This window comes from Mangifera indica, chromosome 3 (genome assembly GCF_011075055.1).
Source record: "Mangifera indica cultivar Alphonso chromosome 3, CATAS_Mindica_2.1, whole genome shotgun sequence".
NCBI lineage: Eukaryota > Viridiplantae > Streptophyta > Magnoliopsida > Sapindales > Anacardiaceae > Mangifera > Mangifera indica.
The window spans coordinates 1,946,127-1,972,245 of NC_058139.1; the positions used below are offsets into that span (position 1 = coordinate 1,946,127).

At 31.8% G+C, this 26,119-nt stretch overlaps 2 protein-coding genes and 1 non-coding gene across 3 annotated transcripts; 1 reads left to right on the plus strand and 2 right to left on the minus strand.

Moving 5' to 3' along the window:
- Positions 1-2,739: 2,739 nt before the first annotated feature.
- Positions 2,740-2,812, minus strand: TRNAA-UGC. Its single transcript has one exon. It is a non-coding gene; the product is annotated as a tRNA-Ala (tRNA).
- A 3,449-nt stretch (positions 2,813-6,261) lies between these two features.
- On the minus strand, positions 6,262-9,307 carry LOC123210751 (WRKY transcription factor 72A-like). The gene is made up of 4 exons (XM_044629223.1): positions 9,032-9,307; positions 7,694-8,284; positions 7,478-7,591; positions 6,262-7,393 (listed from the first exon to the last, which is right to left on the minus strand). The coding sequence occupies exons 1-4, from the start codon at positions 9,131-9,133 to the stop codon at positions 6,431-6,433; spliced, it is 1,770 nt and encodes a 589-aa protein (XP_044485158.1). The 5' UTR covers positions 9,134-9,307; the 3' UTR covers positions 6,262-6,430.
- A 9,241-nt stretch (positions 9,308-18,548) lies between these two features.
- LOC123211093 (delta-1-pyrroline-5-carboxylate dehydrogenase 12A1, mitochondrial) lies at positions 18,549-25,383 on the plus strand. The gene is made up of 16 exons (XM_044629627.1): positions 18,549-18,885; positions 19,305-19,384; positions 19,537-19,640; positions 19,906-19,973; positions 20,142-20,199; positions 20,323-20,436; positions 20,726-20,809; positions 21,236-21,340; positions 21,793-21,906; positions 22,284-22,415; positions 22,511-22,600; positions 22,882-22,971; positions 23,670-23,879; positions 24,296-24,406; positions 24,877-24,956; positions 25,064-25,383. Exons 1-16 carry the CDS (start codon positions 18,815-18,817, stop codon positions 25,200-25,202), a joined length of 1,650 nt encoding a protein of 549 aa, XP_044485562.1. The 5' UTR covers positions 18,549-18,814; the 3' UTR covers positions 25,203-25,383.
- Positions 25,384-26,119: the final 736 nt, after the last annotated feature.

Sequence of the window (26,119 nt, forward strand, 5' to 3'; positions counted from 1 at the left end):
TTTATTAAAAAATATTCATAAATTTGTATTAATCAAACAATAGCACATAAATTTATTAATTGTTATAGGGCAATAGACTTATTTCCATAAAATGTATAGTAAAAACTCAAACTTATATCTATCAACTTTTAAAAACTTAAATACTTATCCATCATCCAATTTCTCTTAGATTTTTTTTGGTTAAAACTAAATGTAAAATTAATTTTACTAGAAATATTTAAAAGTTATATTTTTATCATATTTCCACCCCCAGGTTTTGAAAATTGTATTTCATCCCAACCTTAACTTTTTTAATTTTGAAAAGTAACATTTTTTTTTCAAATTCCTAAATTTTGATCTTCCTCTCTAGTGACAATCCGACTATAACGACTTATCTCCGGTAACCATCCAACTACAGAGACTTATCTTCAGTGACCATCCAACTATGACGAGTTATCTCTAGCAACCATCTCTTTGTCATGGAGAGAAACAGACGTTTCTTCATCTCTTCATCGAATGACACTTGAAGATTTGAAAAAAAACCTTAAGTGTAAGTAGATATGTTTGTAATCTTGAAGTATTTGTTTCTATTAGAATATTTATTTGTATACTAAAGCTTACTCAAAAACTTATTTTCATATCTTTCATATTTTTGGTCAAAATATTGTTTTTCAAATTTATTGGGTTAAACCTAATTTTTATCAAAGTTTATTAACTCATTTAAAATGATGAAGTTTTGTGAATTAAATTTTCGTATCTCAAAGTCGATTTTGAAAGAATTTTCAAAAATTGATTAAATTATCACTTTTCAAAGGTTTAGGGGCAAATGAAATTTTCAAAAATTTAGGGGTAAAATATAATAAAATTTAGTTAACCGAATTTAGTCAGTTGAATTCTTTGATAACAGCTTTCAAATTATCCATAACTCATGCATTTTGGCTTTCAGAAATTTGGTTAATCGAATTCCTTCTAATCAACAGAATTGTGTTATAAATTTTTTAACAGTTAGTGTTATGTAGATATCATAGAAGTGTCATGTCATATTTGCTTGACGAATTGTATCCGATTGATTGAATTTTACATTTTTTGAAAAATTAAAACAACTAATTTTTGTGTACAACGGTAACTTTTTTTATTTTTCCTATATAAATCCAATCAAATTCACTTGGGATGATCTTTTGCCATAAAAAACTTTCATATATTTGAGAGCAAATCAATTTTAAGTTATGCACTTACATATCCTCTTCTCTATTCAAAACTTTTGCTTATACATATTTTTATTTCATTTGTATTGGGTTGTACTAAATTTAAATTTTCATATACACTCTTTAACAGAGATTATATTTTGAATTTATATAAAAATTCATATTATAAAATAATGAGGTTCACTCTTAAAGAAACTATAAAATTTTTAGTGAAAAAAATTGAATTATAACACTTGTAAAGGTTCATAGCACATTGGAAGCTTGATTGAGATTTTATCAATAAAAGATTAGTGAAATATTCCAAGAGAGATAGCTTAGAGGAGTGGACGTAGACAGAGTTGTGTCAAACCACTATATATCACGTGTTTGATTTTTTCATCTCTTAAACTTATTTTTTTTTTTATATTATTTTGATTGTGTTTATTATTTAAAATATCTTTTGTCTTTCTCATAAATTATATTAAAAATAGGCAACATTCATTAAATTAAATAAATTGGTTTAATTATTTAATTTGATAAAAAATTGTTTTAAATTGTCTAATACACTCTCTCTCTTAGGTCATTTGATCATTCACATTGTAGTTGGATAGTTGGATAGTTGCCAGAGATGAATAGTTATAGTTAGATTGTCGCGGGAGAGGAAGAATGAAATTTAGGGATTTGAGGGAGGAGAAAATATCATTTTTCAAAACTGAAAAAAGTTGAGATTCGGGTGAAATGTTAATTCAAAACCTGGGGAACAAATGAGATAAAATTATATATTTTTAAATATTTTTTTATAAAATAACGGTTTTACCTTCGATCTAATAAAAAATTCTAACAAAAATTGGGTGATAAATAGATGTTTAAGTTTTTAAAAATTGTTAGATATAAATTTGAGATTTCACTATCCCATGTGGGAATAAGTCTTTTGGCCATTGTTGTAAAAAAATGTACTAAGCATTAATCATATAACAACCAATTGAATTAATTTTAAATTCCCACTAAAATCAATAATATTTTATTTTTATTTTTTAATAAAATTGATCTTAATGAAATTTCCAAATATCACTTATATTTTATCTACATAAATACTAACTTTGAATATTTATAACTATTTATTTATTAGGCAACTAGATAAAAATATTTATTTATGAATCACTCAAGTAGAAAAATCCGAATATGGATAAGAAAAAATAGATTTGAAATTTGATGAGGTATAAAAAAACCCTAATTAAAAAAATTAGAAAAACTGAGTGCAAACAATAAATTTGATTAAAAAGTTAATTAATTGAGACTAATTTCAATATTTATATGGTATTCAAAGATTATTTTAACTATAATAAAGATTATTTATAAATTATCATATTCATGGGACTAAAAACTTGCCTCAATAACCAAATAAAAAATACAAAACTGGGGGTTCGTGTAGACATTTATTTCTTCTTGAAGAGAATAGAATAGTTGAGCCCACTGGACATTACAATTGGGTGGCGTGGACTTGAGCTCACTGGACGTTAGATTAGGATGGCGTGGACTGAACCAACCGGTTTCACATTTTTATTTTTCAAAAAGATGGAGATGCAGGGGATCGAACCCTGTACCTCTCGCATGCAAAGCGAGCGCTCTACCATTTGAGCTACATCCCCGTTTTGAATTCTCCCTAGCATTTATATTTATATATAGTAAAACCAATATTTTTATCAGGCCAAGAAACTTATTCCCACCTAAGCTATGATGCAAACTCAACTTTTCACCCATTAACTATTTCGAAAATTTAAATATTTACTTTTCTATTATAATTCTCTATTAGGGTTACGAGTAAAATCATCATTATAAAAAATATACATAAATAAATTAAAATTATATATATTTCCCCTTTAATTTTAAAAACTAACAATTTCCTACCCACTTTAGGTTTTGAAAACTCACATTTTCCTCCTATTAAGTTTAACTAAAAACACAACACATTTTCGGCAAACACTCCACTCTGACGCTTCTTTGCCAATAACTTTCTTTCTCAGGGGATTTTGTCACTCTCGACAACAGACGGTTGGATGAAATCGATCGAATCCAACGAATTTTATTCATCTTTCTCCTTCATTGTTTCGATCAAAATAAAGAGAAATTGATTGTTTTCTTTGGAAAACTCTGTCGTCATTTTGAGCAAAGTCTTTTAAGGTTTTGAGCTGTTGAGAAACACTTTGTCTTCGTTAACAACTTGTCTTCAATTTCGAGATCCTTCTTCAACAAGCTCCTTTGTCGATAACTTCCTTCATCATTTTGTCCTCGGTTGTCCTCTCTTTGTTGTTTGTCCACCCTCTGTGTTCAACCTTTGTTGTCATCGTCAGTAGAGAAAGAGTGGGGGCTATCAGTTGGACGACACATAGGAGAAAAAGAAGGAAAATATAAACCGTAGGGGGGAAAAGGTGAGTTTTCAAAACTTATGATGAAAGGAAATTGTTAATTTTTAAAACTAAGTTGAAAAAATAAGATGAATTTTTTATTTCTTTATATATTTTTTTAAACAAAGATTTTACTTCTAATCCTAATAAAAGAGTGTATATTTGAATTTTTTATAATTAGTAGATAAGAGGTTAGATAATTAGTAAATAGAAAGTTAGATAATTAGTAAATAGAAGGTTAGATTTATATCAAACCTTGGTTGAGAAATAATCATTTGGCCTTTTTATTACTGACCTTAAAATAGCCCAACAACTTTCAACAGTACTTAACCCAAAAAAACAAATTTCAAATAGTTTAGATACCTCTTTAAAATTTCGAAAGCCCTGAAAAATGTTGAAAAAGATCCCTTAAAGATATAAAAAGAATCCCAAAAATATTTTTAAAAACCATGAAAATATTACACCCCTAGGTAGGGAGGTATTTGTTAACTTCTAGTAATTATGGGCATTTTCTGTAAATATAATTAAGGGTGAAAATAAACCTTATTTTTTTTTTCATGGCATCACTGTAAAGGAAACCTTGCTAGCTACTACACATGTTTGGTATTCTGTGGTGCTGAACATAAAATTGCTGCCAATTTTTTACTGAGAGATGACGCTTACATTTATGTAGTTGACTCCATGCTTCACAAATGAAAGCTAACTACTTAAATATGCCATAGAAATCCGGCAAAGCCCACAGATTAATTATCGATCCCAATTTAGAATGGTAAAACATGGAAGAGAAATGGCAGCATGCACTGAAAATGTCAACTTCGGCTTATTAATGTGAACACGCATAGGAAAACAATAATGGCAGAAATTAGCCGTTCAAACTTGGCTAGCTGTAGTCAAATTGTTACTGAGAAAACTGATCACCTCTTCTGGACATTCACCAATAATCTGAATATATATGTGTAACTTTTGTTGTATCACATTAAGAACGTTTACATATATTGTTGGTGTATGCCCATTAATGTTGAAGATAAACTGGAATATTGCTTATGGCCACTAGAGTCCCAGACCCAGTCCAAGTTTTCTTGTGATTTTTACTACTTTTCTCATCAATGTATTGATCATTCAAGCATGTCGGCATCTGTGTCATGAGTTTCCTCTTTAGCAGCTTGCCAGCTACCTATAATAAAATGGTTAGAACTAAAAACTACTAAAATCAAACGTGTTATGTGTGTTTGTATAAATATTAAACTATAATTCATGTAAATCATAATTACATTCATAATATTGAACTATCAATAATACACATTATAATTACATTAAGAAGAAATAATTAAATATTAAACTATTATATTCATAATGTAAGCTATTATTATAAGTATAAAAAATTAATTATGCCCTTAATATACGCTAATTACGTCCATAATGTAAGCCATTCTTACATTTGTAAATAAATAATTATTATACTCATAAATCTTAAACATGTAGTTTAAGATTTATAACGTATTAATCATAAAAAGAATTTATGAAAAAATTTAGAGGATATTGATTTTTTTTTGCTTAATCGTTTGACTTAATGATGGATAAAAACAACTTAAAGTTTTTTTTTATATATAAGTTGTTATTATAAATGTGTTGGGTGTGTAGTAAAATCTGTAAACATGTTGTTTGGGCTTGAAACAAGCTTTGAACAAGCCTGAATATGAATATAAGGTAAATAAATACGAACCCGAATATGAGTAAGAGAGTAGTAGAGAAAACGAATCTAAATTTAAACCCGAACTTGACCAGAAGCCTTGCTCGATTCACTCACTGAGCACAACTCAATTATTAAAAAATAAAATAAAAGGAACAACGTTATTTAAGGGAGTCGAACCGAATATCTTGTGTGAACCCAAACCGAGTTCAATCTGACCACATAAACCTAAGTTGAACACGAACTCTTAAATCATGAAACTAGTCAAACACAAACTAGTGTTTCTCCATATTCAGTGAGCTTAAGCCAACCCAAAAACAAGTCGAAAGAAAATTTCACATTTTTTGGACTCAATTCGGTTTGAATTCAACTTTATTGACAAGTGAAGTTTTTTTGGCTATTAATGGGTGATAAACCTTCTATAAGTGTCATGACTTAGTCTATGGGTAATTAATAATCATTGACCGAATAGTTTGGTAGTGGATAAATATTTTCTAAGCATTGTGTTATAAAATTACACAAAAAAGAGTTTTACCATATAATAAATTTAAAAGTTATTGTTTATAAGTTAGGAATTATTAAAACACCAAAATATACGATGTTTATGGGAGCAACTTCGACCTCCTATAATAAGTAATAATCGATGAGATAAATATATTAGTATTTAGAGATTTTTAATTAGTATAAATAGAGTAATTATACCTAAGAGTATACATTTATTTTGATGATTAGGATAAGAGAGAAAATATATAAATGATATCTCAAGATTAATTTGTGCTAATAATATTTCCATCTTTTAGCAAGATTATGACCTTAAAACATAATTAATTTTGCAAAGAAATAAAAACCATATTAATATATTTTAGAGATAGTTTGAATGACAAAAAAATATATTTTATATATAGAAGAACATAAATTAAAATTTTTTTAATAAAATATTAAAATCAAATTTTTGATTTGACTCTTATTAACCAAAAAAAAAAAAAAAAAAACCATCTTGACATATTATACAAATTATTTATACAACCAAAAAGTCAAAATTAACCAACAATTAAAAGAATCCTTGCAATGGCTGTGCAAGCACATTTCCTTTATCTATTGTACATCACAGTCTGAATGAAAAGTAAACAACATTACATATCGTTGGAAATTCGTAAAAAGTTTTTGGAAACTCAATTTGTGTGCTCTCTATTATCACCAGGAGATGCAGATGCGCTTTTAGAAGAGGAAAGTGGTAATGAAGGTGGTAGAAAAATCAAGCTTCCCGGCTGAGTATTTGTCGCCGTTGATGATTTGTTCAAATAGCTTGATCCGCAACCATTGCCTTTCGCACTTTCTGAGTAACTAGAAGCCACCGGAAATTGCTCACCCCACTTAAGTTTCTGAAGTACTCCAAGATTATCTTCTCCGCCAACCTGACTTGCGCCACTGGTTCCACCACTATTGCCAGTTCCAATGATTGATGTGAGGGCTGATACTAAAGCAGATTGGAAACTTGGGTCCGCAGTTATAGCTTTAGCTGCGGCAGCTATAGTATCTGCTGGTATAGATTGTTGAGGAGCAGTTGGAATGTTACTCTTTTGCATGTAGGATTGATAAATATTCTCCATAGGCTGTCTTGCTACTAGCCCTAGGTTTAAACTTCCAATTTGATTTTTGATGATTGGCTGAGTGCTACCGTAGCTAAGTAAATTGTTGCCCCATGACATTGAGTTAGATTCTGAAGAGCCGAAGCTGAGACTTGTGGCAGAATATCTTGGAGCAGTTGAGGGATAATTTGTACTAAATCTACCGAAAGGAGAAGAGGAAGAAGGTGGTGTTGTGGTGAGGTCAAGAGTGATTGTTGGGCATGAAGGTGTAGATGATAGTGAAGAATGGGGTAAATAGAACTGCTTTGACTTTGAGGTATCGGTTAGATAAAAGTTTAGTCCATGGAGATTATTATTGGCTACTGTGATGCCGGTAGATGGTGCAGTGGAACCAGGACGAGAGCTCGATGATGAGCCAGACAATAACATGGATGCGGCTGCAGAAGTTGTGGAAGCCATAGCGGTTGCCGACATTGGAAGTGGGTGGTTGTGGGTTCCTTCATAGGTGGTGATTAAGATAGACATATCCTCAGCACATCTTTGCACCTAAAACTCCAAAAAACACGAACATTCAATTTAGAGACATACTGAAAAGAGAAAAAAATTTATCAATCTTAAGTGTATATTTACCTGTTTTCTGACTGGGCATGACGGTGCAAGAGTGCAGCGATAATAAGCCCGGGGGCAGGGGTTTCCTTTGGCAATCTTTTGTCCATATTTCCTCCATTGGCAACCATCATTCATCTGCATAAAGAAAGTATTGTTAATCTTAAGTCAATGAAAATAGAGGTAGCTTTATATATATAATTATAAACAGTGGCACAATGCATCAAATTGTAAGATTACCGTTGGGGTATCACATCTAGCCCTAACAGAAACCCTAGCTTTCTTGACTGGATTTTGTTGAGAAGTGTCTTCGTCTCCGCTTCTCACAGTCTTCAATGCTTTACTAGGTGGCCAAGTCTCGCCAGCTTCTTCCTTTGATTCTTCAAAACTATTTGTGGGGCTAGGAATTGGATCAGGTAAAGCTTCATTGGCATCAGATTTTGGCATTTCAAATTTGCATTCGAGTCCAAGGGACAAGTCTTGTTTAACTTTCTGATCTTCCTCTTTTCCTGAACTGGAGGTTTTGGTCTTCTCTTCCTTTTTCGAATCACTTGAAATCCTTCCAAGGCTTAGAGAAACAAGCTCAGTTTCTTCCACTTCTTTGTCAGAAATCTCTTTAGATCTCTTTTCCTCTTGCTGAACAATGTCATGGAATCGCATTTGAAGGGTCTTGTAGTCATTCATTATCCGATCTAAATACATCTTCAGTCTTTCATTTTCTTCTCTCACTTCACCCATCTTGGCTCTCGCAGATTCAAGCTGACCATCCTGTTCTATTTTTACGCCTGATGAAGATGCCCTTGAGTTTTCAGGTCCCATGGAGGGTCCTTCCTGCATCATTAATTCAATAAAATTAACGATCAGTTGATTCTTGGCTTGTCATGAAATTGGCCAATTTTGTACTGGTAACAAGTTGGAGAAAACTAAGACATATTTAAGTCTTTTTAACAGTTTCTTTATTTTGGACCATTGGATTCCCAATTAGTAAAGATATTTTAAGGTCCAACAACTGGTCGAGTCGAGTCGAGTCTTTTTGTTCGCATTAAATGCTTCATCCCTACATGTTCTTTCTCCTTTGCTAACGAAAGCAATATTTGCAGACGCTGATTGATGTTCATGCATGTGATCTCGATTATCACTCATAAACTACTAGTTGGAAATATTATCTCTTCTTAGAATTTTCTATTAAATCGTCTTAACAAAAAAAAAAAAAAACTATTCAAATATATCAAGTAAAGCACCGTTAAATTTGAAGATAATCAGAAAAATAACTATTTCAATGGACTTTGTGTTCCTTTCCGATCTGAAGCTATATATATGTATAAGCAGAAAGAAAAATTAAATTAACTATAATAAAAGGAAAATATGTGTAAAATTCTTCAACAAAAAAGTTCAGTATGGAAGATCGAAGCACCAAATTATCGGAGACCAGAAATTGTATGAAAACATGTGTTTCTTCTTGATGGGTGTTGAAAATTTTCAGAATAAAAGATATCAATGCAAAGAACATATATAAATAAACGGATCCTAACTATAAGAAGATAGCTCTCAGGAATAACATGGACAGAATTTAATTACCTTAGCAGGAATCTCTTCTTTATGAACACCAACAGAATCGACTCTTTTCTCTTCCTCGACGGCACCACCTCTTTGGTCAGATCTTCTGAAAACGTCCTCCATAGCTAACTGTTTTTTTCTTTCTTCTCTCCTCTTCAAGCAATCTTAAATACTGCAAACACTTTTCTTTATATAGAGAGCCTGCAGAATTTGACTTATTTTTAAAAAACAATCAATGCAGAGACACGCACACACACCATGTCAACAGCCCAATCCAATTGCACTAAACAAATAGTACAACCATATATTATATTGTTTTATATATTTTAATATTTTCTACAGTGAACAAATAAATTAAACTAGAAGAATTCAACTTCAACCCTTTAGATGGCATCTCATAATGGTAGCTTAATAATTTAATGCAGAGAGACCTTCAAGCCGCAATGCTCGGACCCCACCTAATACTGCCACCATCGTTGAAGTTTCTAATTATTGAATGACAAAAGTTACATGCCCATTGGCTCTGGTCAAACTTTTGGCTGTTTTTTCGTGTTACCATGGGGGACCGGAGTTGATCATCAAGGCTAGGGTTTTTTAGATTCTGGGTAAAGCTAAAGGTCAAACATCGAATCAAGGAAATGGTTGCTGATTCGTTCAAGTATATGCATTTAACCTTATTAATATCATATCATATAATATTAATATTCAAAAGTTATAACCTAAATAAAGTCTCTTTACTCCAGTATATATCTTATTTAATTGCTATTATAATTAATCTATCATTTCTTCCCGTAAAAAGATAACGATTTCTTCCATCTCCTACAAAGGAAAATGAGTTCTTCAGGATATCTTTCTGCAGAAATTAAACTGATTTATATGGATGGGGTCAAAGCTTTGCTAGGCCCCTTGTAAATTGGAGAGATTCTTATTGGGCAAAGGGAAAGATACACGCTTACTTAAATTGTCTTGTGTAGAAAATGTCCATATCAGAACTCTAAAAAAATCTATGAACTCTTTTGGTTTCATATGGCTTTATATTATCTTAAGTTTTACCGCAGCATCTGATGTTGAATACTTATCCAAAACGAACAATCTCAAGTGAAAAAAGACAATTACTATGAGAAAACCTATCAAAATTGTCTTTTATTTTTCTACTAAAATGAAGACAAATACGGTCAAAACTCGGAAATATTATATTGGTTTATTAGCTGCAACAACGTGTAATGCCAAAAACGTGGTGTATTGGCAATCAAATCCTTCAGCCAACTTGTTTTTATGCCTTTTTTGTTGATTAATAATAATATTCAGGTTCGTCCATTTCTTGATAATCAGACAGTGACCAAGTTTACACACGCTAGCTACACCGACATCTGGTCGAGGTCGACTCTCAATTCTTCTTTCTGCAATTTGTAATTATTTATAATGATGCATAATTAACATCGCATGCCTTTTTAATTAATGAACTTATGAGAAACCCATATGAGAAACCCTTATTAATTTATTAATAAATAATCCATATGAACAAGCAACCCAACCCTAGGAGGAAACAAAGTAGAGCACTATTTTAAAGGATGGTTGACTCAAAATAATACGCTGCTTGAGGCCCTCCTGGCCATGAATAGTCTTTATTAAAATGCAACTAAGCCACTCCGTAAGCACAAGACTCGGCAGTAGCAGTGCCATTATCAGGGAACCTCGGGATCAAGTCCATTGACGTCTAATAATTGATTTTGATCAATTTTAATTTCCCAAATTTTTACGTTTCATTGGAAGAAGAGATTTATAAGATTAGTCATATGCAGAGAATCTTACCTTTTATGATGCGTAAGTTTCTGTCCGGCTGGACAACTAAGCTGGTAATGAAATGGGTGCAATTCGATTGTTACTGATTAAGTTAAATAAGCTAAACTTCTTTGACTTGAATTAAATGGAAAGGATCATGATTATCTACAAAGAATAATTTATATTAGGCCAAAAGACTTGCTCCCACCTAAGGTATGGAATCTCAAAGTCTCATCCTTAAATTTAAAAAAAAGTAAATATTTATCTATAAACTAATTTCTATTAAAAATTTTAATTAGATTAAAGATAAAATCGTTATTTTAATAATATTATTAAAAAAACATAAAATTTATTATTATTTTTTATAATTTTTAAAAACTAATTACTTCATCTATGTCTAAATTTTCATAACTTTAAAAAATGATATTTCTCCCCTCTTAATAAAAAAAAAAAACCTAAAGTTTATTTTATTTCCCTTTTTAGACACCATCTTTTGCCATCGGCGATGACATTTTCAACCAACAAAAATCCGCCCACCAAATCTTTATCTCTCCGATGTGATTGTTTATCGACGAAGAGTTGTCTTTGTCGATTTCAAACGAATTAACAAAGCCTCATCTTTGTCAATTTTAGATGAATCGATGAAGACGAGTGTCTTCATGGTTTCAAATGAATCAACGAAAACATTTATCTTCGTCAATGCAGACAAATTGACACGTTTTCATTGATGAGAAAATGCATCGGAGAGATGAAAATTTGGTGGCTAGAGAAAGGAACAAAATAAACCATAGATTTTGAGAGAGAAAAATGTTACTTTTCAAAGTTAAAAATCTTTAATAATCTCTTATATGTGCATAAACTAATATGATATATGGAAAAAAAGGAAAAGTCGAGAATTGTAGAATAAAATGTTTACACGCTATAGCTAGACGCCAAAATTTAAATTTTTACCGATATATACGCTGAACTTGAAAAGGATTCGTGCACAATGTAGGACAAGCAAGCAAGCTCGTTGGATTGACTTTTGCGTCCTTAACAGTAATCATTATGGGAAAATTATTCATTGCCCTGTGATTATGCTTCTATGTCTGAAATGACTCTTTCTTTTATAAATGTCATTCAACCTTTTGACATCAGGAGCCTGGAACCTCACTGGCTTCTTCCTTGTTGATTACTAGAAAGTCTCACAAATGGAGTCGCAGGAGCCATGTGGGTTATGGAAGAAGACGGCGAAAGAGTCAAAGGCAGGACCCGTCTCTCATATAACATATCCTTTATAGTAAGTTCAGATTTGTGAAAAAGAGCTTGTTAGTTTCAACGTTTTTGTCAAATTCAAAGGCCGCCCCCACTTGGTGAATGAAGAAACTTACGGTTGACCTAGAATTTGTATTCATATATTTGCGAAGACTTTTAACATTCATATTCTTATACGAAATCGCCCATATGTTGAATTATACATAATCATTTCTTTACTCAAAATAACGTATCTATAAAGGCCAAAAGGCTTATTCCCACCCAAGGCATAGTGAATTCCAAAATTTTCACCCACCAACTTTTAAAAACCTAAACACCTATCCATGTTTTGAAAAACTAACACCCATCCTCCAAAATTAAGATAAAATTAAGGGCAAAATCATCATTTAAAAATAATATTTAACATTTATATCATTTTACCCCTTAATTTGAAAAATTAATAATTTCGCCTAAAATTAAGTTTTGAAAAGTGATATTTTCCCCCTACCTAGGGTTTCCAATTTCACCGATGAATTTCAGCCAATGATGGCCGATCTCTCTCCCTTCTGGTGTCGTCACTCGCTCTGATATTCAATATTGGACCGATGATGTTTAGATTTGACGAAATCTAGACGAAAAGTTGAAACTCGTCATCTGGATCTTCATCGTCCAGACTAGGGATGGCAATGGGATGGGGAGGGGCGGGGAGGGGATATCAATCCCTGTCCCCGCCCCGTCCCCGTTGCGGGGACAAAAAATAATCCCCGTCCCCTCCCCGCGGGGAAAAATTCCCTCCCCATACCCATAAATATAAATTTTAATTCTTTTATAATTTCAATAAATAAAATAAATCATATTTTCTCAAAATATCACTTGCTACAAGAGCTACAAAATATTCTTTGTTATTTTAGTTCAAATATAAAGTTTTCATAAAATCTAACAATATACAATAATCAATCTCTTCATTAGTAGCTCTTCATGTATGTGATTTAGTGTAATTTTATAATAACATTAAATTTAACACTTTTCATTCACTTCAATTGATTTTATCAAGTTTATAATTTATTATTTTTTGTGTGTAAAACCTAGTGGATTGGCTAACTAAGTTTTAAAGTTGAAATAAAATTAATTTGGTGTATTTGCATTTTATGATAATGAGATTCTGCGGTTTTTTTAATATATTAGATTAATAGTTTAGAAATTAGTAAAAGCTAATAATTGATAATTCAAAAATTAGTAAAATTAAAGTTATAGTTTTAATAAATCATAATGTAAAAATTTCTAAAACTTAATAGTTTAGAAATTATTATATTAATATATTAGGTTTAGGGGGTGGGGTGGGGCGGGGACACATGTATCCCCGTCCCCGACCCGTCCCTGATTACGGCGATTTTTTTCGTTCCCATCCCTGCCCCTTTCCCTGTTTTTATAGGGGAATCCCCTCCCCGTTAGGGTCGGGGAGGGTCGGAGCCCCTAAAGTCAAGTCCAAATTGTCATCCCTAGTCCAGACCAAGTCAGCTTCGTCTGGATGACGACAATGGTTCAGATGAGGAGATCGGTATCTTTTGGATCGTCGTCGTTGTTCAGACGAAGCTGACTTTGTTTCGACAATAAAGAGACTCTTTGTCTGGATTTTGTCTAGATTTCATTGAATTCAGACATTATCGTTCCAATATTGAACACCGGAGAGAGAGATCGGGCATCATTTGCCGAAAATTTGTCGGTAAAATTGGAAACCCTAGGTAGGGGTAAAGTGTCACTTTTCAAAATTTAATTTTAGGCAAAATTGTTAATTTTTCAAATTAAAGAGGTAAAATAATATAAATGTTAAATATTATTGTTAAATGATGAATTTTCCCTTAATCTTATTTTAATTTTAGAGGGTAGTTGTTAGTTTTCCAAACTGTGGATGGGTGTTGGGTTTTTGAAAGTTTGTGAGTGGGAATGGGAATTCACTATACCTTCGGTGGGAATATGTCTTTTGGCCATCTATAATAAGTAAGCCATGATGTGCCAACATATGATCGTCGATTAGATTACCTATGATAGTATTTGAATACACCGCCCAGCCGCCCACACTTTGTCACACTTCATAATTTAAAGTGAATTACATTTTCCCCCTCAAAATTTGACCCAAAATTGATGGCATAAATTACATCTTTTCATATTAATGAAAAATAATTATGACATAGTATCAAAAATTTAAGTTAACATATTATACCTAACTATTTTAAGTATCAGAATTATAATATCACCTTAAATTAATAAATAAAAAAAAACTTTAAATATAATACATTTGAATCAATACCCTCTTCTTCCCTTTTCCCTTCGCCCTTGCCATCTTCTTCCTTTGACTCTCACCACCTACTGTCGCCCAACAAGCCACCCTCACAAAAAAAAAAAATGATAGAATTGGACTGCAAACAAGTTATTCCTATTTGCTTTTTAATGTTGGCGGCGAAATTTTTGTTCCTACCTCTTCTCCAGGGTCATAATGTCAATAACAAAATTTCCAAATCAATGAGCCAATCTCAAATGATCTATGACAATATACCTATGAATCACATATGATCTCCTAGCCAACAACTCAACGAAATCTCCAAATTGATAAGTTGACCTCACACATGGTCTACGACTACATACTCGTGAATCGCATCTATGAGTGCCAACGACCTAATATGACTATTCTGTTTGCGAAGTCTTTGTGTGTGGACACAAGCGCTTATAGTTTGCAAGGCTCAAGAAACAATCGAAAGACTATGGTTGTTTAGGGTGACAGCTAAAGTTTTCAAAATTACAAGAAAATTTTCAAACATGTAAAACATTCAAATTGTTATGTTTAAATTTTTTTGGTAAGATTATTTTTTTAATTTTTTTTTTCAAATGTTACATTGATTACTATTTTACTTTTATAGCATTACTTTTTTTTTTTTTTTTTACAAAGTTTGATCTTCTATAAAAAAAAAAAAAGTGATTTATACCATCAAAATAGGTGAAAAATTGTTTTTGGATCAAAACCCAAGTGAGAAAATATAATTCATGTATATATATATATATATATATATATATATATATATATATATATATATATATATGTGTGTGAGGAGATTGAAGGAAGGCTGAAGGAAAGTGATATAACAGTGTCACCTTCCCTTAGTTGATATAATTGAATTCTTTAACCTTATACCCTAATTGTGTCAATGCGTTGTACTTCATTCTTTCTTGCGATAGCTTCCAATCTTTTATCATAATTTAATCTGACTTGCAGAATGTATTTATTGTAACAAATTGCTAAGTCTATTAATTAATTAATATTGCGTACAGAAAAATGACGGGAAGAAACTCTTATAAAATAAAGAATTCCTCAGCAGTCATACGTTCTCCATTAAACAATCAAGTAATTGGATCAACTTAATTAACAGATTTTTAAATGTAACACCCTCTAATATATCTGACCAGTAGATTATTCATTTTTCAATAAAAATTATAATAAGCTAAGTATCAACTTGGACGGTTTATAATTTTAATGAACGGTCAACGATTCGCATCAACCATTAGATTGAGAACTTTTACAAGAATTATATGACGTTCTTTGTCTTTTAGTAGATTTGAAGATGACTATATATATAAGTTATTGGGATATTAATTATTTGCTTTTTCATTCTTTTGATCCGTAAATCAGCAAGAAAATTGAATTGGAAACTTTAAGCTTCATTTTCTTGGAAGCCAAACAAGGTTGTTTATATTAGAAATTTCTGATGTGAGCTAACAGTAATTATATATTTAGTTTAATAAAATCAGATAATTAAATAATTTAATACTAGTTTACAGATGAGTTTGAGTGATCAATTAAGATAAACTTAAAATACTTAAATGTTATGATTTGGGTGGACCAATATAAGTGTGATTTTGAGATTTATTGGATCTTAGGGACAATTAACTAACTATATATTGGATAGGTTTTTGCTATAGATGACAATTTGAGCCTGACTTTAGAGGCTCTGATCCTAACGGGGAGGAGATTCCCCGATAAAAATAGGGAAAGGGACAAGAATGAAAAAAATCCCCGCAATTGGGGATGAGCTGGGGATGGGGATACATGTGTCCCCCCACCCCCATCCTCGTTCCTTTATATTAGTATATTTATTTAAAATACTAGTATATTTTTATAGTCTTAAATTATTTATGTTTTTCAAATTTATTTAGGTTTTTGTTGTGCATATTAAAGTAATTAATATATTATATTTATGATATTTGAAATAGTAGGTTAATTTTAATTTTGCTTAATTTTGTTATTTAATATATTTATATTGTATTTAGAAAGTATAAAAAAGATATTTTTTTTTACGGGTACAAGGAGGGAATTTTTCCTCGCGTGGACGGGGAGCGGATGAGGAGAATATTTTTTTTTTGTGAGGAGGGGATGAGAAATCATTTTCGTCCCTGTAGTGGGAATGAGGATTAATATTCCCTATGAGGATTGAGACAGGGATTGAGATCCCCTTTCCGCCCCTCCCCGTTGTCATCCCTAGTTTCTGCTCCAAAATCTAATACAGTATAATTGTAATATAGCTTGCCTAATTAGAAAGTTGTAATTGAAGGAGATTTCTAGAATAAAAAAACAAGTCATATTAAGAGGTAATCTTGACAAGTTATTTTGACAGTTTTATGTATTCGAATTGCATAACAATACATGTATTTCTACAACTCTAAAAAATTTAATTCAGTATTTTATAATTTATGCGTAGATTTTGTGAAACTAAGGTTACATGATTTTATTTGGTTTATATAAAATTAAATCTTATAGTTTAGGGTTTTTTCAACTTTCTCCGTTGTTAACCATCTACATGCTGACATATATGGACTAAATTTATAAATCTAAATGACATATTTTTCAATTATAGAGCTTAGATGTTTCTACCAGGTTCCGGTTGTAGCTGCAAGGTCGTCGATTGGATTAACAAAGATAAAATTTGGAATTTTTATATTAATTTATAGACCTTTTCTATTTCTGATGATGATGGTGGTGGAATATGAATGATGAGATGAAATCTTAAAATATTTATTAAAAAAAGAAAAAAAAGAAACCCTAAAGTCCAAGCTTCATACGTATAGCTTATGTAATTCAGAAGGTAGTGAGAAATTTACCTGGATGTTGAGCTTGATGATGGAAGATATGATGCGAGAAAGTGAAAGGCAGATAAATAAAGCTGCAGGAGAAATTAGCCAGTGTGGTGTGGAGCATGCAAGATTATTATTGGTAAGTTAATTATATTTAATTAGGTAATTAATTAAGTTATTTTGTAGATAATTAGCTATAATTTGGTAAGGAAGTCAATGTATTTCTTTGTATATTAACATTGTTATATTGTATATATAATATGAGTAATACTATGTGTACATACTTTAGGTACACAAATATATACACACTCATATGTGTCATCATATGATTGGTTATTGTTTTATTCTTAATTCAAAATCATCCAATCATATGATGATATATATAAATGTGTACATATTTATGTACCCAAAATGAGTACACATAGTTTTATTGGTATAATATATATTAATACTGTACATACTGTCCTTGCCTTCGTCGTTCCTGTTGAACTTCAACACATTATAGATTTTACCCAGAAATGTTGCTAGGAAAAAGCTCAAAAACTGTGCAGAGCCATTGAACCTGAAAGCAAAAATAAAAAATATCCAGGCATCCTCAAGAGTAAGACATTGCAGATGACAACATTTTTGGATGGTTCCAATCCGAACTGAATCAAGTTTTGGTCGGCTCAAGGTTATTAGTAGGTAAACAATATTGTCACATGATAAACATATGTTATCGGAGATATGAATAATGTCAACATATGGATAAATGAATTGATCTTGAGTCAATTTACAGAGCTAGATCTCAAGATTGAGATCAATTCAATTGAATCAATAAGTAGATTCGAAGTGATTCGGTTTGGCTCGGATCCACCTCTTAAGACACCCTCATGTACTATTTGATGAAAATTAAGGATTTGCTCTTTGGTCAGGAAGATGGGCTTTGGAGGCCTAACCAGTATTTAGTTGTTATAATTATGGGCCTTTGTAGCGGCCCAACCTTTAAAGTCCTCACTGAAGTGGGTCCGTCCAATGAAGACAGATCTATATATATTTAAAATTATTTAATTATTTTAATATAAAAAATTAAATTTAATCATATTATAATTAATAATATCTTAAATTTTTTTTTTTGCAATTTGTGATATTGAATTTTTGTTCTTATATAGATTATAAAGAATTAAATTTTATTAAATTTTGTATATTATAATAAATCTGAGAGAAAATCACTTAAATCATTCAATAAAAAGATAATTAGTCAATTGCACTTTAAGTAAGCAGCTTAGATAATAATTATTCATGTTTTAATTGTACAGATGCTACGTAGGTCAGGACCATTACGCTCCGTGCACATTCAAGTCCTTTACTGCCAAACTGATGTGATGATTTAATCATTTTGCTTCTGTATGTTCGATCAACGGAGATAAAACTGAGAAGGAGTAATGCCGAAATTCAAACAGAGTACTTTAAACTCTCTCAGTGGCCTGAAGAAATAATAAATTATCGGGATGTGAGGTGGCGCCACGATCTTTTCAATATATATTAAATTATTTTCTTTCCATGCTGAACTCTTCCATTGTGACGCTTTATGGTCCATCCGATCATAACGGCCTAGCTGATAAAGCTAGCTCTCACCTCTAGAAGACGACGCCACTCTTATCCAGCCGCGGTTCTCTATCGGTCGCCATGCATAGAGTTCTCGTCTCCAGAGCTCCCCGGAAGCCATTCAATTGGCTCACTTCTTTCAATCTCTCTAGGTGCTTTTTTTCCCGTTATATTGTTAGGGTTTGGTTATTGTTGTTATTATTTTTTCTGATTTATATATAAATACACCCGCCGTATGAAATCATGTTCGTTTTTGGTGTTGGGTGGGGGACGTTTTGATCATGCCTTTTAAAAAAAAAAAAATTGGTAATGCAATGAGTTTGAATGTTTGAATTTATGATGTTATTTATATGGTGATGCGGTTTTTGTTTCTTTGAATTTCGTTGTATTTGTGTTTAATTATATGCGAGATTAATTTTTGTGGTAGTTTTGATTATGGATTATGATTATTGAAATTGTTTGGAGTTTGAATTATTATAATTCATGTGCTATTGTTCTAGAGTTAAGGTGTTTATTATATGGATTTATGGGAAATTTCGTTACTTGATTTTGTATTTTCATGTACAAACAGATGTGCTCATTCTTTGCCTTTTGCCACTGTTGAACCTGAAGAGATATCAGCTTCTCAACCTGCTGAAGTATACAACTTGGGTAGGTAGTGCAACTTTTACGTCATTTGTTATTCTCAGCTGAAACTAATGCCTGTATATATTGTTCTGCTTAGAAAAACAGTGTTTTTTTGACCATTTGTGGATGCGTCACAATGTGTGCGTATATTGAACTTGGAATGTTTCTGCTTTTAGTGCAGGGTAAATGGACAGGATCATCAAATTGGAATACAATTGTAGATCCTTTAAATGGGGAACCATTCATTAAGGTTGCTGATGTATCAGAAAAGGAAATCCTGGTAATTCCTTTTGAGTGTTATGTAAACTTACCACCTTGTTGCTTTGTTTGCCAGCAAATATTCCCATCCCATGTTGTAGTGGAAGGTGTATACTCCAGCTAACCTAGCATAGGTTTTAGTTTTTTTTTTTTTTTCCTTTTACTAAGCATCTTATTAAGTACCGTAGGTTTACTATTCAAGAGAAAACTAGTCTTAAATTTTTATTTTCGTTTTTTTTTGGGCTGCATCTAAATTAAAGTTTCTCTACTGTTGAACCTGATTGCAGCCATTTGTAGAGAGCTTGTCCAAGTGCCCTAAACATGGTCTACATAATCCCTTTAAAGCACCAGAGAGGTTTGTTTCACCTTTTCATCTATTCCAGTCTTTTCTTCCTCTTTCTGCTTTTTGGATTGTCAGATGGGTAATAATGTCATCATAACAAGTAGTTTTTATTAATATCAGTAGTTTGATATGATGCTTTGTTTCTAACAATGAATACTACTGATGGGTCATTTTTGGAAGGTATCTGTTATATGGAGACATCTCTGCCAAGGCAGCCCGCATGCTTTGTCTGCCAAAGGTAATACATACTGCTTGAAAAGAATTGTGAATATCCAACTTCCTTAATCTCATTGAATTTGGTATTCTGTAGTTTCACTTGTTGGCTTTTGTATCCTTCTGATCGATTTCATTTCATGTTCAGGTCTCTGATTTCTTCACTAGGTTAATACAAAGGGTTTCTCCTAAGAGTTATCAGCAGGCTTTTGGTGAGGTTTATGTTACACAGAAATTCTTGGAGAATTTCTCTGGTGATCAGGTACCTAAAGATCAGCACAGTTGAACCATTCTGGTTGGAACAATAAAGAAAAGAGGGGAAAAATCCAGCAAATAGATTTCACTACTGTCCAATGTCATATGGTTGTTTACCATTGTTGTACAATTATCATCATCACAATGTGTTGCTGTTGCATCTTTGCCATGCTTCAGAATAAGCTAGAAATATATTTAATAATCCAAGGACAACTTTCAGTTACAGTATCTATGAAAGATTGCTGAAAGTTTTACATATTTACTATTAACCTTTTTTCTGTCTATATATCTCACAGGTTCGATTTCTGGCAAGGTCTTTTGCTGTACCTGGGAATCATCTTGGACAGCAGAGCCATGGTTTTCGTTGGCCTTATGGTCCTGTATGGCATTCTCTTTGAATACAAGAATTCCATAAATCTTGTTTCATTGATTATTTAAGTATGAGGAAGTTACCAACATGTATAATGATTTTTGAAGATCATTGAATCGTTAAAATCTGTTTTGCATTAGATTTAGATGCTTAATCAATAATCTATTTTAAATATTACGAACAGAGAACAAGAGCAAGACATTTTCTTTTTATAGTTTATATGATGATTTTCCAATGTGGGATTAGGTTTCATATTTTGAAATATGTTTTCTCCTTGTCAATCTTTATGCACATTACATGTTGTCAAGTCTGTCATATTGAGTAGTAAGATGCTTTAGATGTTGTCACTCATGAATTGTATGTAGTCTCCATGTTATATGTTCATTATGCTTTATAAATTTTTATGATTTAAGCATCTAAAAGAATTGATGTGCAGGTTGCAATTGTTACTCCCTTTAATTTTCCTCTAGAAATTCCTGTACTTCAATTGATGGGTGCACTCTATATGGGTAATAAGCCCACTCTCAAGGTTGATAGCAAGGTATGTTAGTAGTTTATACTATTGGTGCCATGTAATTATAGTTTGTTGAGATCATATTAATTAGTTCAAGATGATATGAACTATTTTAGAATTGCAGAACTGCATACAGGATGCATATTCATTAGTTATTCTAGTTCAACTGATAGATGTTCTATTTCTTGTTTCTGGAAAGTGTGGCTGATGTTTAAAGAGATTGGAAGAGGCACCACAATTAGTGAAGGCCATACTATTTGTATTAAGAGAAAGATTGATGGGTGCTGAACGAAATTTGCATGGGAGGAGAGAAATGGCTGAGTTTTAGGACTGGTTTTTAATCCAGTAGATTGATGTCCATAACATTTTACAAATGTTTCACAATATTGTAAACTTCTGTTCATATTGAATAAAACTCAAGTTTTTTGACATTGTGAAAGGTTTGCATAAACAAATTTTGACTTTGAAATATTTCATAGGTTAGCATTGTTATGGAGCAGATGATGCGTCTACTTCATCAGTGTGGGTTACCTGTGGAAGATGTTGATTTCATTAATGCTGATGGGAAAGCGATGAACAAGCTGCTGATTGAGGTTTGTCATCTAAAATTTAACTGCTTGCTTTTCACTGATCATGGTTGTTGCACAGTCAGTATAAAAGAAAACATATTAGTGTTGGCAACAATGTTGGACTGCTGTAATTCTTTGTCAATGAAAATAACTGTGCATGATGGTTTTAGAAGAAACTTAAATTTCTGGAAAAAAATAATCTGTAGTTAAATTATTTGGTCTTAGAACATAAAGCCTTTACTACAGGAAAGGTAGTTTTAAGGAACCATGTAAACTTTTTCTTCTTGTATTCTGTTGGCATTGCTACTTAGCTCTGATCCACAGCTTTTGTATGATTATGATGCAAATTTGACCGTTAAGTGAAATTAAAATTAATAAATTATCTTATGTTGCTTCTTCAGGCAAATCCACGGATGACTCTCTTTACTGGTAGCTCCAGAGTAGCTGATAAACTGGCTGTTGACTTGAAGGGCCGCATTAAATTGGAAGATGCAGGATTTGACTGGAAAATCTTGGGACCTGATGTTCAGGAGGTTTCTTATGAGAAATATTTGACATCATGCTATTACATTCTTGTAGATTTAAGGTAATTATATTGATTTTTTCCTTGCTGATTTTTGAATGGTAGGTCAATTATGTTGCATGGGTTTGCGACCAGGATGCATATGCATGCAGTGGTCAGAAGTGTTCTGCACAATCAATACTATTCATGCATGAGGTTAGCTGCTGAGGTTTTAGTTTTCTGTACTTGGTGTAGTAAAGATATACTAATGATTAATGGTTAATCTTAAGGAATTAATCTTGAGATGAGGAAGATAATCTAATTCTTCTGTTCTAGGTTATGTTATTATTTTTAATTTTAGTTTTGTTTCTTTAGAGCCTCTTAGTGATTAGGAGTATGCAGTACTCATATATGATAATTTTGCTTAGTTCACCCGCACCCCACCTCCTCTTTCCTGATTTTCTATCTTTTCTTTATATAATCTTATTATTGTGCAGAACTGGTCCTCAACTTCACTTGTATCCCAAATGAAAGACCTTGCGGCGAGAAGAAAGTTGGAAGATTTAACTGTTGGTCCGGTTCTTAGTGTAAGTGTGGCAATTTGTTTATATTTCTACTACAGTGAATTTTTTTGTCATAAGCTACTGTTTCAGTGACACTGATGCTACATTCAGTGATTCTGGCATAGCAGCTTTGTGATAACACATTGTTAAATTTTTATCCCTGGATGAAATCTGTTAACTGGTAGCCCATCTAATGGGCATTTTATGAGCAACTGAGGCATTCATTAAGCTTTTTGGGCAATTTGTTAATCCCTGGACATGGCTGGCTGGCTAGATTAGCTCTGAAGAAAATTACCAATTCAACTAAATTGATCAGAAAGCTTTAGGCAATTAGGCTTTAGCCTAAACTACCTATGGTGGTTGAATGGGACTGTAATATATGTAAGAGATATGTTTGAGGATAAATTTTCCCATTTATTGAATTAAGTCTTAAAATTTTCGTTATATCTCTATAGACATTTTACAAATCAGCATGCTGGTACTCTGTCAAATATTGTATGCTAGTATTAATAGAACAAAATGCATGTAATTGTAGGTCTCACCAATGGCTTCATATTTTAAAATTTAAATTCTTTTTCTCACCCACCAAAGACTTTCTGAAACTAATCTCTTTTAGCTTATTAAGGCATGTCTCTTAAAGTTGTGTTTCTTCAAAGTTAATATATAATTCTGAAATACAACTATACAATGTCTCAGTTCTGGTTTCTGTATTATTGGTGCAGTTTACAACGGAAGCAATGCTTGAGCACATGAATAAGTTGCTTCAGATATCAGGTTCAAAGTTACTCTTTGGTGGTGAAGAGTTGAAGAACCATTCCATTCCTCCCATTTATGGTGCTCTAAAGCCAACCGCCATCTATGTTCCACTTGAAGAAATTGTGAAAGCCAACAACTATGAGCTTGTAACAAAAGAAATCTTCGGACCATTTCAGGTAATTAAAAATAGAGAAATTAGTAGACTTTTAACTGTTTACATCTATGTGAGTGTTACCAAACTATATTTTTAATTTTATATCTTAATTCTGCTTTGTGGGGGAGCCTTTTAAGGTTAGTTGACAAGGAAAAACTCATGTTCTTTTCATATAATGATTTTGTTGAATTATTGAAGTTATTATTTATATCACAAAACCAAAACACATTTTTTGGGCTTAACTCTGAAACTTATCCCAGATTCTGAGAGTGTGCATTGGAGTTGGGAATCAAGGGTATGAGAGAGACATTCTATTTAACTGATTATTATTGATTATTACAAGAAAATGCTTTAGAGACCGCATATTCCTATGTACATGTTAGTTGTTACAAATTGATTGTTAACGATGCTGACAGCAGGAAATATGTTTGTTTCTAGATTGTTACTGAATATAAGCATGATCAACTCCCATTGGTGCTGAGTGCTTTGGAGAGAATGCATGCACATTTAACAGCTGCAGTGGTTTCTAACGATCTACACTTTCTACAGGCAAGATATAACTACTTTCTCTCTCTCTCTCTCTCAGGCTCATCAAAGCACTAGATAATCTTACCTTATGAGTATTGGGTTGATACAAAAAAATATACCATGTGTAGTCAAATTAGATCTTGAGAGACAACCGACAAATACTTGTTTTATGTTTTGAAATTCTTCATGGGCATAAAACTGATGATTATAACTCTGGCTATACAGCCTTAATACTTAGTCAACAAAACTTCAACCATGTGGCTCTATGCCACTTGAATTTAACACCTTGTACTCGGGCACAACCCAAACATAATAAATGATTGATTCTCAGATGTTAAGAATACAGCCCCTTATTTAAGTTTTTAACCTTGAACTTGCCTCCTTGGGCATTATCTTCAAATTCTTGATCAAGGCACTGAAATTTGGAGGAATATATTATGAATCCATTTCTGCAGTTATATTTTATTTATTGTCAACAAGTCTCAATGCAGGAAGTCATTGGACAATCAGTAAATGGAACTACATATGCTGGATTAAGAGCCCGGACCACTGGAGCTCCACAGAATCACTGGTGGGTAGAAAATTAAAATCCTTCCAGACTTGTCCTCATGTTTCATTCTAAGCTTTGTCAATGCTTATAAGTACATATATTAAAGACTGCTGCAATGCAAATGATAGGTTTGGACCATCCGGAGACCCAAGAGGCGCAGGAATCGGGACTCCAGAAGCAATTAAACTCGTTTGGTCTTGCCACAGAGAAATCATATATGATGTTGGTCCAGTCCCAAGTCACTGGGAGATTCCACCATCTACCTGAGGATTCACATTGATTAGAAGAGAAGAAAAAATAAAGTTTTTCTATCAATAAATTACCTGAGATAGGAGGCAGCGATATGTAGAGTTCTCTAACTCTTTGTTAGTTTCATGAATAACAATGAAACTGTGAAAATTTTGTGAGCTTTGAAGATTATGGAAAGAGGGCATATGTTACTCTTTAAGTTGGTTTCTTTGCGTGATTGTTTATTACTTTTCTTGGATTAGTTTGATTTGTGATTCGAAAAAAATTGCAGAAACAAAATTTTAATTAAAAATTAAAAATTTTATATTAATATTGGAAAATGTTTTTATGTAATATTTGAAAACTATTTTTAGAATTAAACGTTATATAAATTCATAAATTGTTAAAGCATATTTTTTATTTTTTGCTTTATATTAAAATTTTTAATATTGTGTTCGAAAATTAATAAAATCTTATGAAAACATTTTTAAAAAATGTATTTCCATGACTTATTGATAAAAGAAAGATTAAAAACATTTACCATTTGTTTGATTTATGGGTGGATGCAATGAGTCCGAATAAAAATTAATTAAAACTCTGTTTGAATTTAAAATAATGAATTCAAATTTATTTAAGTTAATAAACAATGATATTTAAAAAGGTAAATAATAACAATATAGAAAAAAAGTTACTAAAAAAATAATTATTTACCAGATGGATTTTGATGTCAAAGTTAAGATCAAGTTTGAGAAAGTAAAATTGTTTTGGTCTAAGTTTAATTTTTTAAAATTTAAAATAGATTTAAGTTCAAATCGGTACTTACACTCCGGTTACTTCCTTAATTAAATAAAACATACACACATATATACATATATATATATATATATATATATATATATATATGATAAATTAAAATACAACTATCATATTATCCTGTAGTTAAGTGGAATCCAATA

Excerpts from the sequence above, each read along its gene's own strand:
- LOC123211093 (XM_044629627.1), top strand. The coding sequence starts at position 18,815 with ATGCATAGAGTTCTCGTCTCCAGAGCTCCCCGGAAGCCATTCAATTGG. Across the intron at positions 20,437-20,725 it reads AGAATTTCTCTGGTGATCAG|GTTCGATTTCTGGCAAGGTC; the intron begins GTACCTAAAGAT and ends TATATCTCACAG. Across the intron at positions 22,601-22,881 it reads CAATACTATTCATGCATGAG|AACTGGTCCTCAACTTCACT; the intron begins GTTAGCTGCTGA and ends ATTATTGTGCAG.
- LOC123210751 (XM_044629223.1), bottom strand. The coding sequence starts at position 9,133 with ATGGAGGACGTTTTCAGAAGATCTGACCAAAGAGGTGGTGCCGTCGAG. Across the intron at positions 8,285-9,031 it reads AAGAAGAGATTCCTGCTAAG|GAAGGACCCTCCATGGGACC; the intron begins GTAATTAAATTC and ends TTAATGATGCAG. Across the intron at positions 7,394-7,477 it reads CATGCCCAGTCAGAAAACAG|GTGCAAAGATGTGCTGAGGA; the intron begins GTAAATATACAC and ends TTGGAGTTTTAG.